This window comes from Salvelinus sp. IW2-2015, unplaced genomic scaffold (assembly GCF_002910315.2).
Source record: "Salvelinus sp. IW2-2015 unplaced genomic scaffold, ASM291031v2 Un_scaffold4079, whole genome shotgun sequence".
NCBI classification, from domain to species: Eukaryota; Metazoa; Chordata; class Actinopteri; order Salmoniformes; family Salmonidae; genus Salvelinus; species Salvelinus sp. IW2-2015.
In genome coordinates this window covers 14,540-32,987 of record NW_019945351.1, presented here as the reverse complement: position 1 = coordinate 32,987, position 18,448 = coordinate 14,540, and the positions used below count along the sequence as shown (strand labels likewise).

The following is an 18,448-nucleotide window of genomic DNA, read 5'->3' as shown; positions in this document are numbered from 1 at the left end:
CCCTTGACCAAGGCAGTTAGAACAGATACCGGGGGAACAGGGGCTATGTGCCCCTTTTCTATGCTTCATACTTTCTTTAAAGATTTGTTTTTGTGTCATCCTACTTTTGGTTTTGTAAACCAGCTTCAAACAGCTGACAAATACAATCTTTTTCGGTTTAATGAAAAGATATTTCACAGCGTTTAGAGGAACAATGATTCTCTACACAGTGGTTGTTTCAACTGCGTTTGTCCTGGGGACACATTTGACAGTCACAACCCAATATTATGGACTGTTTGATGATTACATTTTGTAATGTTGTACTTGCAGCGCCCTTTCTGGGCAGGTTTCACTTTGCCAAAATAGATCCAATGATGTTATTTAAAGAAAGTCATTAGACAGCCATATTAACTGAGAACACATGTATTATCAATTCAGAGAATAAGCCATTTAATTAGGCGACCAGTTCAGGAGTGGGATCGTATATACATTGATCCAGACTCAGTGAACCAACCAGTTTTTAACAATAGTTGAACAACAACATTAGGAATTCTTTATTATCATTACCATCTTGAATAGTTTCCACACTTTGAATTTATTTTTAAAGGTGTATGTTTTTTACTCATTTAAATAAAGTAAGTATATGAATGTTAAGAATAATTACATGAACAATAACTCCTTAAGCTTGTTTTTTTACGCGTGTGTGGCCTATCAGTGGGAAGCTGGGGGCGTTTCTTTTAGTTTGAGTAAAGTTCACTGAAGTTTGGGGTGATGGTTGACAGGGAAAACTCGGAGGTCATGCTGGCTGTCCAGTTAGTTTCTGCTTTTAGTTTTCCAGCACAGGCCATAGCAAGTAAGGCCACTTTTCAACACGATACGTAGTGCGAAACGCGTAGCATGATTCATGACTGCTGAGAGCAGGATACTCTACCATTCCTGCAGCAAGAAACTATGGCAGTGTCATTTCCGGGAAGTGCTGCTCAGTCCTCGATCAAATGAACAGCTTCCACCAGCAGATCCTCTTCATTACTTGGCAACGTGACGCTTCCCATCTCCACTCAAAAGGGTCCGGGCGCAGTTCGTCTAGTCTCCTGTCTCCCCCGCGAAGTACGTCACAAAACTTTCCCTGCAGCTTGACAAGATGCTGTTTACGATTTATTTTGTTCAGTGTGTCGCGGTGCGTATCGTTGATTCAGATTCTGAATCTCGAAACATCAGCATCGGGAAACATGTCAATCTCCATTCAGAAATAGATTTGCCAAACGGTAAGCTTCATCTGAGAAGCCATCCACATTTGGTCCGCTCTGTTCAACTCGATTGTGACCCCTCCCTTGCCATTGACACATTGAGCGAATTCATGATGGATTAAAAATCATCTGCCCAGGTAGCACTTGCGAGAGCCATTCCTCACAATCGAAATGTTCGAACTCAATAAAAGCGAACCAGCAATTTCCCTGGAAACACAGTGGACCTCTGCCATGATAAAGCTGGCGACGTGCCTGCCATAATCCTTCTGCAGAAGACCTGGAACAACCGCATTTCGCTCACATTGTGGAGAAGGGCGTGGAAGCTCAGGCATGATGTTCCTTCGCTGCCAAAGCCTCCCTGTGTAGGAAGCAGTGGTTTCACGTCGCACTCGGTGCTCTCTTCAGGATCCGCTTGTACTACTTCCAGAGTGCTGTCCCCCGTCATGGCAGCTTGCGCCCATTCTGTGGTCACACCGACACACCCATCCCAGCAAAGTCCACGGAGCCCGGAACATATCGATTGTGCTAAAGATAGCTCTGGAGTGGTGGTGGTTGGGCAAATCGGCACTAAAAAGGAACTGCTTCGAAGTTTATCTATCCAGACGTAGTCTGACCATAGCCCATTAGAATTGCCCACGGTTAGCCACATCTGTGAATTCATCAAGCTGCAGTGCGTGAATGGACATTGCACTGATGGCAGCCTCTGACTGTTCTGGCACGTTTGTCCCCAGACAGTCCTGGATTCCTCCTCCTCATAGTGTCATTGATAGGGTATAGTTTTCAAGTATGGTTGCGGCTGACTCTCCCAAGACTTTCAGTGCATTTTTATCAATCGCAGCAGGGAGTAGATCCTCTGCGCTGGTGTGTTTTTTTTTGCACTTAGCAATACGGCTGGGCCACAAGGTGTGATGCACAAAGTGCTTTTCTTGTATCGTGCAGAACGTTCTTCAATGAATCTTGTGAGGCTCCAGATATATGACCAAAAAAAAAGTCAGCTGTTGCTTGTCTTTGTGGCTTGGATGCTTGATGCCTTTTCATTTGGGTTTCACGGTCTCTCTATATAAAACTATATTGTGATGAAGTCGGGTGGTATTTTTACTTCTTGATAGGGACGGGTTGTCATGCCTTGTTGTTGACGTGGTGAGCCAGCAATAGAATGAATAGGGAGCTGCACCGTTTTAAAAACTGGTTCCATGATTTTACTCGTGACAGCTAGGCTACATGAGTTAAATGACAGCACAACTATCCACAACGTGCAATGCCTGCCAGCAACACCTCTGCATCGTAGCTGTCAATTCAAGCTAGCTGTCAGAAGAGAAGATCTGTATTATCTGATTGACGTGTCAAACTTTAAAACAGATGTTGCAGAAATGACATTTTTATTGGATCAGTGTGTCAAATTAAATCTTTATGTGGTCAACATACACATTATTTTGCAGATGTATTTTGCAGATTGAACGAATGTTTGTGTGTGTGTGGTTGTCAAGAATCTGTCGAGTTCATAGGACCAGTGTGGTTGTGTGTGTGTGTGGGGGAGAATTTATTGTATTGGTTCAGTGAGTTGAGTGCAGCGTGAACACAACTTCAAGCAAATGTAGCTAGCCATTTTCAACCCACTGCGGACGCACTGCATGTGGTAAAGTCAGCAACAATAAGCGGTGCAGCCGTCCTTTCAACAATAATGTTATTTTTATTTCATTTTTATTATTCTTGCAACAAGTCCCGCGACCCTTTAAAAATCCTCCGGACCCCCAGTTGAGCAAATCACAGCTCTAGCACTATCCATTGCTTGTTATGCACAAACTGAAATTAGGGCGAGATTATTACAATTTTAACAACCAAGAAATGGCGGCGCAATTTCTGCAATATCGCACCTTTAGTAATAATAAAAAATGTGATTAAGACAACTGTGAATATACCTCTGTGGCTTGAACAGGGAATAGCATCACATGCCATTCGCACAGCTTAGGCGGTGGATGACGAAGCACAAGCACTCAATTCGCTTCTCTGTGAGAAAACGCTGATTCCACAAATGTGGTATTCCTTGCTAAAGTCCATGGCTACTGAATAGGCAGATTTAGCTCTTTCTCCACAGCCAGTTTGTTCCACTACGCTCGACTTGCAACAGCTTAGCAGGCTGTTTGAATTTCAATGGCTCTAAATTAGTAATTGCCTTTGGGTGGACCTCTGCCACAGTCAGCAGTCATATGCCAAGGTCTAAACAATGTTTCACAATCTGATTGGAGCTGCTTGTTCTGTTAGTCACAAGACAGCCCACCCCTTAAACGAGGAGACATTTGTCTGCTTGGATCGCCACAGATGGTACTGGTCACAATCGCAGGGCCTAACAGTATAGGACTAGAGTTAATAAACTGAACGCTAACAGAATGACAAGAACAGCGCTTACACTCAGCCCTTTGGGTGGTGCTAACACTTGCCCTAACAAGATGGAGAGGTACAGTAAAGTTCACATTTACCTTCTCTGGATCAGCAAGGCGATTTCTTGTCTGCACTTTTAGGTACTCCTGGGCCATTTTTCAGTGCGTGCTCAAACACACGCCATGGACCTTTTGGAGTTTGGGCAAGGAGCGAGGGGCTGAAATAAACCATGCGATTAATTGATTGGAGCATAATCCAGTTAGATGATATAAATACATTTTTTAGAGTTTATCAAGATTCATCAGAGCTTTGTTTAAAATATAACAAAAATATCTACCGCCGTGCAAAGTGATATATTATACAGACATTCGTCTTTATTCGATAGCAAATAATTTTCTCAGAGGTTATCCTGCCCTAATTGAATTAGTTCAATTTGCAGTGTCTCTTGAAATCATCTTTGAGTGGGAAAACATCAAACAGTTTCAATTAAAACGAAAAGCAAATCAAAACACACACACAAAAAAAATCAGAGATCACTGTAACACCATATTGTTTATTTGTACCAGGTCCACACAACAGTTGAATGGGATGGGAGTGGACCAAATGTATCGTGGTATAAAATATGCTTAACATTGCAGGACAGGACAGGGAGGTCCGTATGAAAATGATTCCCCACCTCAGCTGGTGTCCAGAGTGAGATAGTGCCATGGGAATGAGTTGTCTGAGCCGTTGGTATCGGGCAGGAGAAGCGAAGAACTCAATGGTTTTTTGTTGCTCTGACGTGGACAGTAGTGGACTCGGTGTAAGCCGAGTCCACTGGAGCCACCACAGTTATCAAGTAGACACAGAAGTCCTTCAACAGAACAATCGACCCTGTCTTTTGTGCATTCCCAACTCCCCTTCAGGACGTGGGTCACGGCCAGGGTCGCCATTCATCCAATCGGTGATCCCTGGAGCAATTAGCGGTTAAGGCCCTGCTCACAGGGCAGATTTTTGCACCTATTGTCGCCCTCGGGGATTGAACTAGCTACCTTTTTGGTATATGGACCAGTGCTCTAACCCGCTGGCTACCTGCCACCCATACTATGTACCTGTGGGTCATCGGGAGAGAAGCTAAGCCTTGCTGCTGGTCTTATCAGGCGGCATCATCTCCACACTGTGGAACGTGAGGACCTGCTGCTGTTCCGGCTCCCCTGTAACAGACCAACAACACGTCAATCACCTCATACAGCCAATCGTAGTAAGATCAGAGGTGGAAACACATGTCCACAAAATGGCCCTTTAAAAAAACAAAGAAAAAAACGAAGTAAGCTATCTGCAGACGCTTTTATCCAAGCGACTCACAGTCGTGCGTGCATACGTTTACAATGGGGTGGCGCTTCGGAATTGAACCCACAATCCTGGCGTTACAAGGCGTCATGGTTTTATCAACTGAGCATACAGGACCGCTATTGCTTTTGTCCACTGAGCACAAACACCAGAACCTCAAGCAAAGTCAACAATTTATTTTGCGTCATCCCCAGTGGCTGTAAGACGGCAACAAAATCCACATGGCATCCGAGCCTCTCAATTCAGTTGGGGTTTGTACACCCTCCCGACGAAGAGAGAAACATGTATAGAAAACCTGAGGAAAACACTCAGTCCACTAACTGGGAATTCCACCGAGTTGATTCACAGATAACCTTGTGCAAAAAGGTCGTATGAGAGAAAATGGTGTCACAGCAACATATTTAGGTGCGTATGAGAGTAAAAATGGTGGTCAACATGCAACATATTTAGGTGCGTACTGAGAGTAAATGGTGTCACTGCAAGCATATTTAGGTGCGTATGAGAGTAAAATGGTGTCACAGCAACAATTTAGGTGCGTATGAGAGTAAAATGGTGGCACGCAACATATTTAGGTGCGTACGAGAGTAAAATGTGGCACAGCAACATATTTAGGTGCGTAGAGAAGTAAAATGGTGTCACTGCAACATATTTAGGTGCGTATGAGAGTAAAATGGTGTCACGCAACATTAGGTGCGTACGAGAGTAAAATGGTGTCACAGCAACATATTTAGGTGCGTATGAGAGTAAAATGGTGTCACAGCAACATATTTAGGTGCGTATGAGAGTAAAATGGTGTCACAGCAACATATTTAGGTGCGGACGAGTAAAATGGTGTCACTGCAACATATTTAGGTGCGTATGAGAGTAAAATGGTGTCACAGCAACATATTTAGGTGCGTATGAGAGTAAATGGTGTCACAGCAACATATTTAGGTGCGTATGAGAGTAAAATGGTGTCACAGCAACATATTTAGGTGCGTATGAGAGTAAAATGGTGTCACAGCAACATATTTAGGTGCGTACGAGAGTAAAATGGTGTCACTGCAACATATTTAGGTGCGTATGAGAGTAAAATGGTGTCACAGCCAACTTTAGGTGCGTATGAGAGTAAAATGGTGTCACTGCAACATATTTAGGTGCGTACGAGAGTAAATGGTGTCACAGCAACATATTTAGGTGCGTATGAGAGTAAAATGGTGGCACTGCAACATATTTAGGTGCGTATGAGAGTAAAATGGTGTCACAGCAACATATTTAGGTGCGACGAGAGTAAAAATGGTCACAGCAACATATTTAGTGCGTACGAGAGTAAAATGGTGTCACAGCAACATATTTAGGTGCGTACGAGAGTAAAATGGTGTCACAGCAACATATTTAGGTGCATAGAGATAAAATGGTGTCACAGCACATATTTAGGTGCGTATGAGAGTAAAATGGTGTCACAGCAACATATTTAGGTGCGTACGAGAGTAAAATGTGTCACAGCAACATATTTAGGTGCGTACGAGAGTAAATGGTGTCACAGCAACATATTTAGGTGCGTATGAGAGTAAAATGGTGTCACAGCAACATATTTAGGTGCGTACGAGAGTAAAATGGTGGCACTGTAGAGCTCTGTATCAGGGTTAAAACGGGTTCATGTTAGCTGATCCTAGATCAGAGCTTAGGAACAACCTCAATCTGTGTCACATAAGGGAAGTTCACACAAATTACAAAATCAGTCTGACATGAAATGTGAGGGATATCAGGGATAATGACTTGGTTGCATTGGGTTTGGACAATAATGCTACAAAGTTAGCATTTGGAGACCACAGCCAGGGGTGCGTTCAGTTCGCTTGAACGTTTTCTAAGTTGTGGAACGGTTTGTACTGTACGACACGTTTTTCCAAAACGTTCTTTAACAGACAGATATGTTTACTGCGTTCGGCGGTGTCCCGGGGTGGTGTCTGGCGTTCGGCGGTGTCCGGGTGTGTTTGGTGTTCGGCGGGTGTCCCGGGGTGTGTCTTGGCGTTCGGCGGGTGTCCCGGGGTGTGTCTTGGCGTTCGCGGGTGTCCCGGGGTGTGGTTTGGTGTTCGGCGGGTGTCCCGGGGTGTGGCTTGAAACAACGAGTGACATATTAAAGGGCAGCGGGAGATTTATTTACCCCCAACCCAAACCCTCCCGGTTTATTTACCCCCACAACCCAAACCCTCCCGGTTTATTTACCTCCACAACCCAAACCCTCCCTGTTTATCAACTGGAAACGGGTACAGCACCAATTAAGTTTTGTAAACAAAAACCAAAGCATGGATCACTGTATTCCATGTCCATACAGGGTAAGAAACCAACATCATTTTCTAATAATTCAGGTAAACTATCCCTTTCAGCTTTAATAGTCAGGCAACTGCATCTTTTCACATCAACACAAGTCAATAATGAACACCCATTAGAAGACAGACTACGTCACAATATCACTTAGTATGGAGCAGTGCACTGGATTGGCCATTCATACGGCATACTAAACAGTAGTGTGGACATCGGGATGTAGACCCCCTCGCTCACTAAAATAACATTCTGTCAGTTTGTTTCTGGGGCCTCCACTTTAGCTCCAACCACATCTCTTAATCTGGGGTGGTGTTCAGTATGGCACAGCAGAGCAAAACGTTTTGCAACGGGAAAAAAAACTAAACAGGAGTTTCTCTTCTGGTTTGGGACATGTTCATTACAGCACAACATAGCAAAACATTTCAGTTTGTCTCTTCTGGTTTGGGGCATGTTCATTACAGCACAACGTAACAAAACATTTCAGTTTGTCTCTTCTGGTTTGGGGCATGTTCATTACAGCACAACGTAGCAAAACATTTCAGTCTTTCTCTTCTGGTTTGGGGCATGTTCATTACAGCACAACGTAGCAAAACATTTCAGCTTGTTTTCCTCCGTTAGTGGCAGGTGAACCCCCCCAGTTCCAGAGGGTGGGGAGGTGAAGGTGGTGTCTGACTGAATACCTCAAGGTGGAGGATGGACTGCCTGGTTGGTTCCGGTGGAAGATCAACTTGCATGACTTTAGATGTGAAAAAGAGGCTTAAGTGCAAAAATCATTATTCCAATCAGGTAATATGGTGAACACACAACCACACTGAACAGAATACTCAGAAAACATCAACATACTCAGAAGAAAAAGGGGGGCAGAGGTGTAGTGAGTAGAAACACAGGTTATTTGCGGGAGCGTTTACCTGTCCCATCTTTTACATTTAAAAAAATGCATTGAAAGTTTAGAGAGCATTACATTTAGTCACTGTGAACGGTGCTCATAGTTTTTACCTTCCTATCCGTCTCCACACTACATCACTGACTGGAGGTCAGTCTGGCAACAGTCAGATAGCATCCCAGCATTAAGTAACACGGATCATTCCTGAACTGTGAAATACCCCTCAACAGAAAAAGCAAGGTGGTGTATAAATCAACCAACTGCAGCAGAGGTATATGAACCTGAACACTGGGTTAGTGCAGCAAAATAGCACCCTATTCCCTACATAGTGTACTACTTTGACCAGAGTGACCTATAGGCAAAAACTAGTTGACTTTATCTAGGGAATAGGGTGGGATTTTGGGTCACTAACATGGCTGCTGAAGAAGTTGTCAGACAGAAAGGAAACGTATACAATCAAACATCAACAGCCCTCAGACCCCACAGCCATCAAACTAGACACAGAGACAGCAAGGCTGCTCCCAAACACCTGTATAGTGCAACACTTTAGAAAAGGGCCCTATGCTGTAATATATATAGTAGGTGCCATGTAGGGACTAGGGTGCTGTGTAGGGACTAGGATGTGGGGGCTATGGTGTAGGGGCTAGGTGCGTGTGTAGAGACTAGGGTGTAGGGACTAGGGTGTAGAGACTAGGGTGCCGTGTAGGGACTAGGGTGTAGGACTAGGGTGCCATTGGGACACAGTCAGGAAATCTCAAGTGAGGGATGTCCTCCTCTTCATCATCACAGACTGCATCAATGTCCACTGAGCAGGATGACTAACACAAAGCAATAAGTTCTAGCAAAGAAGGCATCTCCCCAACAGAACCACTTCTGGCATCAATCATTATCTAGTTCACTGAGTACACCGTTTTCCACGGCCCTCGTTTCCTTAGGAAGGGAGGAGGGGTGAGGATGGGGGGAGGAGAGAGAGGTGGGGCGACAAGTGTAGAGGATCAAGTGGCTTCTTTTTTATTTCAAATCAGCACAGTGCATTTCTCCTCAAAGGGGGCTGCATCACAACCTCCTTGATGCCTTTCTGTCCTCGCTTCCGTTCCTCACAGTCACAAGCACTAAGGCTGCATTTACAAAGACAGCCCAATTCTGTTCTGTTGCCCAATTATTGGGAAAAGAACTGATCTGATTGGTCAAAAGKCCCAATTAGTGGAAAAAGATCTGAATTAGGCTACCTGTGTAGATGCAGCCTAACGGGTTTAGGAAGGATTGATGACAGGTTTCCAACAAGCATGCTTTCAGTTTAGACAAGTGCTCTCAACTAGGAAAGGAGACAAGGACAGGAGCACACCACCCACTCAACTAAATGGAAGGCCTCCTTACTCCTCAACGCCGGTTCACTCCACAGCCATACAGCCTTCAGTCTGTCTGTTTGAAGAACTCCCCCCCCTCCCCTCCCCTCCCCTCCCACAAAGGTCTCTTAACCCTCCCTGGGGTGCCAGCCCAATCAGATCATCCGGTTGCGTTTATGGGTGGGGGAGTCTGTTATGACGTCGTTGCACTGGGCGGAGCTGCGTTTCCTGGGGTTAGCGTCCAGGTGCAGGGCCATCTCCTCAGAGATGAAAGTGTTCAGGTCCACATCATGGAGACCGTTACGCCGACGCCCCACCGGAGTCGACCCACCCCCACCGCCAGCAGCACCCCCCACGTGGGTGGGAGAGCCTGGGGTACCGGAACGAACACTGATGCTGGCCATAGCCCCACTTAGACCTGGAGAGAGGACAGATTAGAGGGGGGGGGTGAGGTGGGTGAGGTAGGGAGGGGAGAAGGAAAGATAAACACAAGGTCAAACTCAGTCATCGAACCCTGACTCAGTGAAGACATGAAATACCAAGGAAGTCTGTCTAGGATGCATTCAGGCCCTGGGGCACAATGGTACATCCCCAAATGGCATCATATTCCCTATAGAAGCACCACTTTGGAGCAGGGTCCATAGGGCTCTGGTCAACAAGGTAGTGAGCTATGAAGGGCAGGGATGGGGAACTGGCGGCCCGCGGGCCACATGAGGTCCTCGGATCAAAAGTGTTATTTATTTAAATAAAAAAGTTCTTTTGGAATCATCGGTGTCCCTATAAGTAAGATAGTAAGATATACAACCAAGGGCAATTTCAAATGTGATTGGCCTCAGCCGTCCTCTCCTTATGCACTGATAGTAATAGCCGATGTCAACAAAACATTTTGGGATTGCAAAGCTAGTTTGTGCGGCCTGCTACCTAAACTTGTCATCATGGTCGAATTACTCATATATAATGAACCCATATTGGCAAAATGTGTAGAATGACATAAAATGTAAATAACAGCATAATTTTCTACATCCACATATGGTAAAGACTGTATTGTACAAAATATTTAAATGTAACAGATTGTCTTGCTGCAAAAGCGGGGCCCAAAAGTGTTGGGGCTTCACAATGTGTGTGTGTAGGGGTATTGATGTGGGTACGGAGACTCGCGAGAAACTGCGGCCCCTCGTGACTAGTTCAGATTCGTTTTGGCCCCCACCCCATCGAAGTTGCCCCTCCCTGATGTAGGGAATAGGGTGCAGTGTAGGACTCTGCCTCTGAATGACCAACGCTGATCCTCCAGAGATGTTCGATTGGGTTCAAGTCCAGGCTCTGGCTGGGCCACTCAAGGACACTGACACTTTTCCCAAAGCCACTCCTGCGTTGGCTGTGTGCTTACGGTTGTTGTCCTGTTGGAAGGTGAACCTTCGCCCCAGTCGGAGGTCCTGAGCGCTCTGGAGCAAGTTTTCATTAAAGATCTCTGCTTTGTTCATCTTTCCCTCGATCTTGACTAGTCTCCCGGTCCCTGCTGCTGAAAAACATCCCCACAGCATGATGCTGCAACCACGCTTCACCGTGGGGATGGTACCAGGTTTTCCCCCAGACGGGAAGCTTGTCATTCAGGCCAAAGATTTCAATCTGGGTATTAGCAGACCAGAGAATCTTGTTTCTCATGGTCAGAGTCTTTAGGTACCTTTTTGGCAAACTCCAAGCAGTTTTACTGAGGAGTGGCTTCTGTCTGACCACTCTATCATAAAGGCCTAATTGGAGGAGTGCTGCAGAGATGGTTGTCCTTCTTCTCCCATCTCCACAGAGGAACTCTGTCAGAGTGACCAGCAGATTCTTGGCTACCACCCTGACCAAGGCCCTTCTCCCCCGAATGCTCAGTTTGGCCGGGCGGCCAGCTCTAGGAAGAGAGTCTTGGTGGTTTCAAAATGGAATAAGTTAAGAGGCCACTGTGTTCTTGGGGACCTTCAATGCTGCAGACATTTTTTTGGTAGCCTTAACCAGATCTGTGCCTTGACACAATCCTGTCTTGGAGCTCTAAGGTTAATTCCATGGCTTGGTTTTTGCTCTGACATTCACTATCAACTGTAGGACCTTATATAGACAGGTGTGTGCCTTTCCAAATCATGTCCAATCAATTGAATTTACCACAGGTGGACTCGAATCAAGTTATAGAAACATCTCACGGATGATCAATGGAAACAGGATGCACCTGAGCTCAATTTCGAGTCGCATATGGTATGGTAGAATGGCCTTTAAAAAAAAAATACAAGTGTTACAGTGCCTTGTTAAAGGTGGGCAAAAATGACTGTATAAAATCAACAATTTGAGTATTGAGCTATATTTTATGGTTTAAAAAAATGGGGAAGTTACACTACCGGTCAAAAGTTTTAGAACGCCTACTCTTCAAGGGTTTTCTCTATTTTTACTATTTTCTACATTGTAGAATAATAGTGAAGATATCAAACTATGAAAATACACATTAAGGAATTAAGTGTTAAACAAATCAAAATATATTTTATATTTGAGTTCTTGAAATAGCCACCCTTTGCCTTGATGACAGCTTTACACACTCTTGGCATTCTCTCAACAGCTTCATGAGGTAGTCACCTGGAATGCATTTCAATTAACAGGTGTGCCTACAAGTACATTTGTGGAATTTCTTCCCTTAATGCATTTGAGCCAATCATTTGTTTTGTGACAAGGTAGGGGTGGTATACAGAAGATATTTGGTAAAAGACCAAGTCCATATTATGTCAAGAACAGCTCAAATAAGCAAAGAGAAACAACAGGCCATCATTACTTTAAGACATGAAGGTCAGTCAATATGGGAAATGTCAAGTACTTTGAAAGTTTCTTCAAGTTTTTTTGCAAAAACCATCAAGCTCTATGATGAAACTGGCTCTCATGAGGACCGCCACCCGAAAGGAAGACCAGAGTTACCTCTGCTGCAGAGGATAAATCATTAGAGTTACCAGCCTCAGACATTGCAGCCCAAATTAATGCTTCACAGAGTCCAAATAACAGATGCATCTCAACATCAACTGTTCAGAGGAGACTGTGAATCAGCCTCCATTGTCAAATTGTTGCAAAGAAACCACTACTAAAGGGCATCAATAAGAAGAGACTTGCTTGGGCAAAGAAACACGAGCAATGGACATTAGACTAGTGGAAATTTGTCCTTTGGTCTGGAGTCCAATTGGAGATTTTTTGTTCCAACCGCCATGTCTTTGTGTTTGCTGTGTGGTGAACGGATGATCTCCGTATGTGTATTTCCAACCGTAAAGCATGGAGATGGTGTGGGGAGTGCTTTGCTGGTGACGTTGTCTGTGATTTTATTTAGAATTCAAGGCACACTTAATCAGCATGGCAACCACAGCATTCTGCAGCGATACGCCATCCCATCTGGTTTGCGCTTAGTAGGACTATCATTTGTTTTTCAACAGGACAATGACCCAACACACCTCCAGGCTGTGTAAGGGCTATTTGACCAAGAAGGAGAGTGATGGAGTGCTGCATCAGATGACCTGCCCTCCACAATCCCCTGACCTCAACCCAATTGAGATGGTTTGGGAGGAGTCGGACCGCAGAGTGAAGGAAAAGCAGCCAACAAATGCTCAGCATATGTGGGAACTCCTTCAAGACTGTTGGAAAAGCATTCCGGTGAAGCTTGTTGAGAGAATGCCAAGCGTGTGCAAAAGCTGTCATCAAGCAAAGGTGGCTATTTGAAATATATAAAATATATTTTGATTTGTATAAAGCTTTTGGTTACTACATGATTCCATGTGTTATTTCATAGTTTCAATGTCTTCACTATTCTACAATGTTAGAACATAGTAAAAATAAAGAAAAACCCTTGAAATGAGTGTTCTATAACTTTTGACAGGTATTGTGTCATTTTATTCTAATACAATTGAGCTGAGAAAGAGATTTGTTCAACAAGTAACTGTTTTCTCTCGGGGATCAAAATGGTTATGCCCCTGTTTTCAATACCTCGTCTTGTAAGGGTAATGACACTGAGCCTTTTTTTGATATGTTTTGTGTTGGAGAAACCGTTGGACCATTCCTCCATACAGAATCTTTCCAGATCCTTGATATCCTTCGTCTGCTATTATGGACTTCCCGCTTCAATTCAAACCACAGGTTTTCAATGGGTTTCATGTCCGGTGACTGAGATGGCCATTACAAAATGTTGATGCTGTGGCCAATCAACGATTTCTTTGTGGATTTTGACATGTGCTTGGTCTGAAACTTGGCTCCAAGTCAATACAAAATTATTGTCAACAACTGGTGTAGACTAACAGTGAAATGTTGACTTACGAGCCCTTCCCCAACAATGCAGAGAGAAACTAATAGAGAAATAATAGAAAAATAAAATGTGTAATAATAAATACACATCTGACGTTTTTAGTCATTTAGCAGATGTTCTTATCCACAGCGACTTGCATTTGAAACTATTTTGTACTGGTCCCTGTGGAATCGAACCCACATCCCTGGCAATGACGAAAAATAAATTGTCTTTGTATACTGGGCACCAGTACAGAGTCGATATGCAGGGGTTCGAGGTAATTGAGGTAGAGATGTACATATAATTAGGAATAAAGTGACAGATAATAAACAGTATCAGCAAAAGTATTGTGATGAGTCAAATAGGGTCAATGCAGATAGTCCAGGTAGCTTTGGTAACTATTAGCTACGCGGTAGCTATTGGTTAACTATTTACTACGGGTACTTATTGGTTAATTATTTAGCAGCCGGTAACTATTGGTAACTATTTAGCACCGGTAGCTATGGTAACTATTAGCTACCGGGTAGCTAATTGGCTAACTATTGAGCTACCGGGGACGCTATTGGTTAACTATTAGCAAGCCGGGTAGCTATTGGTTAACTATTTAGCAGCCGGGTAGCTATATTTGTGTATTAACTATTTAGCCAGCCGGGTAGCTATTGGTTAACTATTTAAGCAGCCGTATGGCCTGGGATAGAAGCTGTTCAGGGTCTTGATGCATGTTCAAGACTTGGTCATCGGGTACCGTTTTGCTGTGGAGTAGCAGAGAGAACACTATGGCTTGGGTGGCTGGAGCATTTAACAATTTTTAGGCCTTTTTGACACGGCCTGGTATTTATTTTAATTTTATACCTTTATTTAACTAGGCAGTCAGTTAAGAAACAAATTCTTATTTTTCAATGGCGCCTAGGAACAGTGCCCTTGTTCAAGGGCGAACAACAGATTTACCTTGTCAGGAGAGTTACAGAGGAGAGTACCGGGAGACAGGAGGACCTAAGCATGCACTCCTGAGGGGCCCCATGTTGAGGTCAAGCTGCGCAGATGTGTTGGCTACACTCGCACCTCCTGGGACGGCCCATCAGGTGAAGGTCCAGGATCCATTGCAGAGGGAGGAAATTAGTCCCAGGGTCCTTAGGCAATAGTGATGAGGTGGCGCGATTAGAGAATCATTTAGACAGGTTACCTTGGCATTCGGTGGGCTCAAGGATTATGTTGGTCTGCTTGAAAACATATAGGTATTACAGACTGGGTCAGGGAGAGATTGAAAAGTTTCATATATATATGAGTTAATTCGACCATGATGACAATTGTTAGGTAGCAGCGCAAAACTAGCTTGCATTCCCAAAAGAATGTTTGTGACATCGGGCTATACTAATCAGTGCATAAGGAGGAGACGGGCTGAGGCACAATCACATTTTGAATGCACCTTGTGTGTATTCTACTATTCTACTGTGAGACCACGACTGAGTTCCAAAAAGTCAACTTTTTATTTAAATAAAATTACACTTTGGATCCGAGGACCTCCATTGTGGCCCGCGGGCCACCAGTTCCCCATCCCTGCCCGCGGCCACCAGTTCCCCGATCCCTGCCCGCCGGGGCCGCCAGTCCCCATCCCTGCCCGCGGGCCGCCAGTTCCCCATCCCTGCCCGCGGGCTGCCAGTTCCCCATCCCTGGCCCGCGGCGCCAGTTCCCCATCCCTTGCCCGTGGGCCGCCAGTTTCCCCATCCCTGCCGCGGGCCGCCAGTTCCCCATTCCCTTGCCCGTCGGCCGCCAGTTCCCCATCCCTGCCCGCGGCGCCACTTCCCCATCCCTGCCCGCGGGCCGCCGTTCCCATCCCTGCCCGCGGGCCGCCAGTTCGCCCATCCCTTGCCCCTTCATAGCTTCACTACCTTGTTGACCAGAGCCTATCGACCCTGCTCCAAAGTGGTGCTTCTATAGGGAATGATGATGCCATTTGGGACATGTACACCATGTGCCCCAGGGCCTGAATGCCATCCTAGACCAGACTTCCTTTAGTATTTCATGTTCTTCACTGAGTCAGGGTGTCGATGACTTGAGTTTCACCTTGTGATTTTTCTTTCCTTTCCCCCCCTACCCTCACCCCCCCCCCGTCCAATCTGTCCCGCTCTCCAGGCTCTAAGTGGGGCATGGCAGCATCAGTGTTCGTTCCGTGTAACCCAGGCTCTCCCACCCAGCTGAGGGTTGCTGGCTGGCGATGGGGTGGTCCGGACTCCGTGGGCGTCGCGTGGGTTTTAACACGGGGTCCCTCCCATGATGTGGACCTGAACACTTCATCTCTGCAAGTGAGATGGCCTGCACCTGGGAACGCATAACCCCAGGAGAACGCAGCTCGCCCATGTGCCAACGGACTCATAACAGACTGCCCCCACCCATAAACGCAACCGCGATGATTCTATTGGGCTGGGCACCCCAGGGAGGGTTAAAGAGACCTTTTGGGAGGGGGGAGGATTCTTCAAAAAGACAGACGTGAAGGCTGTATGGCTTGTGGAGTGAACCGGCGTCGAGGATAAGGAGGCCTTCCATTTAGTTTTGAGTGGGTGGTGTTCCTCCATGTCCTTGCTCCTCTTCCGAGTTGAGAGCACTTGTCTAAACTGAAAAGCATGCTTGTTGGAAACCTGTCATAATCCTTCCTTCAAACCCGTAGCTTGCATCTACACAGGTTAGCCTATTTCAGAATCTTTTCCCACTAATTGGGCCTGTTGACCAATCAGATAGTTCTTTGCCCCAATAATTGGGCAAACAGGAACAGATGTGGGCTGTCTTGTGTAAATGCAGCCGTTAGAATGCTTGTGACTGTGAGGAGACGGAAGCGAGGACAAGAAAGGCATTCAAGGAGGTTTTTGATTGCAAGCCCCATTTGAGGAGAAAATGCACTGTGCTGTTTGAAATAAAAAAGAGAGCCCACTTAGATCCTCTACACTTGTCGCCCCCACCTCTCTCTCCTCCCCCCATCCTCACCAACCTCCTCCCTTCCTAAGGAAACAGGGCCGTGGAAAAACGTGTACTCAGGTGAACTAGGATTAATGATTGATGCCAGAGATTGGTTACTGTTGGAGAGATGCCTTCTTTTGCTAGAAACGTATGCTTTGTAGTTATCATTCCTGCTGCAGTAGACATTGATGGCAGTCGTGTGATGATGAAGAGCGAGGACATCCCTCACTTGAGATTTCCTGACTGTGTCCCAATAATGGCACCCTAGTCCTTACACCCTATCCCTACACGGCACCCTAGTCTCTGACACCCTAGTCCCTACACCTAGGTCTCTACAGCACCCTACCCTTACACCATAGCCCCCACATTCCGTAGTTCCCTTACACAGCACCCTGTCCCTACATGGCACCCTACATATATTTACAGCATAGGCCCTTTTCTAAATGTTGCCCACTATACAGGGTGTTTGAGGAGCAGCCTTGCGGTCTCCTGGTTAGTTTATGGCTGTGGGTCGGAGGGCTGTTATGTCTTGATTGTATACGTTTCCGTTCTGTCTGAACAAACTTCTTCAGCAGCCATGTTATGACCCAAAATCCCCACCCTGATTCCCGAGATAAAGTCAACTAGTTTTGCTATAGGTCACCTCTGCGTCAAAGTAGTACACTATGTTAGGGACATAGGGTGCTATTTGCGCCACTAACCCCAGTGTTTCAGCGTTCATATACCTCTGCTGCAGTGGTGGTGATTTAAATAAAACCACACCGTGCTTTTTTCTGTCTGAGGGGTATTGCACAGCTTCAGGAATGATCCGTGTTACTTAATGCTGGGATGCTATCTGACTGTTGCCAGTACTGACCCTCCAGTCAGGATTAGAGTGTGGAGACGGATAGGAAGGTAAAAAACTTCATGAGGCACCGTTCACAGTGACTAAATGTATGCCTCCCTAAACTTTCCAATTGCATTTTTTAAAGTAAAAGATGGGACAGGTTAAACGCTCGCCTGCCAAAATAAACCTGTGTTTCTACTCCCACTAACCTCTGCCCCCCTTTTTCTTCTGAGTATGTTGATGTGTTCTCGTGACTTATCTGTTTCAGTGGTGTGTGTTCACCATATTACCTGATTTGGAAATAATGATTTTTGCAACTTAAGCCTCTGTTTCACATCTGAAAGTCGAGACAAGTTGATCTCCACCGGAACCAACCAGGGCAGTTCCATCCTCACACCTGAGGTATTTCAGTCAGAGACACCACCTCCCTCCCCACCCTCTGGAACTGGGGGGTGTTCACCCTGCCACTAAACGGAGGAGAAACAAGCTGAAAGTGTTCTTGTTACGTTGTGCTGTAATGAACATATGCCCCAAACCAGAGAGAAAGACTGAAAGTTTTTGCTAACGTTGTGCCTTAAGAACATGCCCCAAACCAGAGAGACAAACTGAAATGTTTTGCTACGTTGTGCTGTAATGAACATGCCCCAAAACCAGAAAGAGACAAACTGAAATGTTTTGCTATGTTGTGCTGTAATGAAACATTGTCCCAAACCAGAAGAGAAAACTCCTGTTTATTTGTTTGTTTTCCGTTGCAAAACGTTTGACTCTGCTTGTGCCATGACTGAACACCCACCCCAGAATTGAAGAGATGTTTGGAGCTTAAAAGTGGAGGCCCCAGAAACCAAACTGACAGGGAAATTGTTATTTTAGTGAGCAGGGGGGTCTACATTCCCGATTGTCCCACTACTGTTAGCTATTGCC

General features: G+C 45.3%; 1 protein-coding gene across 1 annotated transcript in view; it reads right to left on the bottom strand.

Annotated features, from left to right (window-relative positions):
- Positions 1–7,277: 7,277 nt before the first annotated feature.
- LOC112076841 (HUWE1-associated protein modifying stress responses) overlaps positions 7,278–18,448 on the bottom strand; it is a gene marked incomplete at its 5' end in the record, with an annotated part of 15,180 nt that continues 4,009 nt past the window's right edge. The window contains 1 exon segment of the mRNA XM_024143504.2: positions 7,278–9,885. Within this exon segment, the coding sequence (XP_023999272.2) occupies positions 9,623–9,885 (263 nt within the window).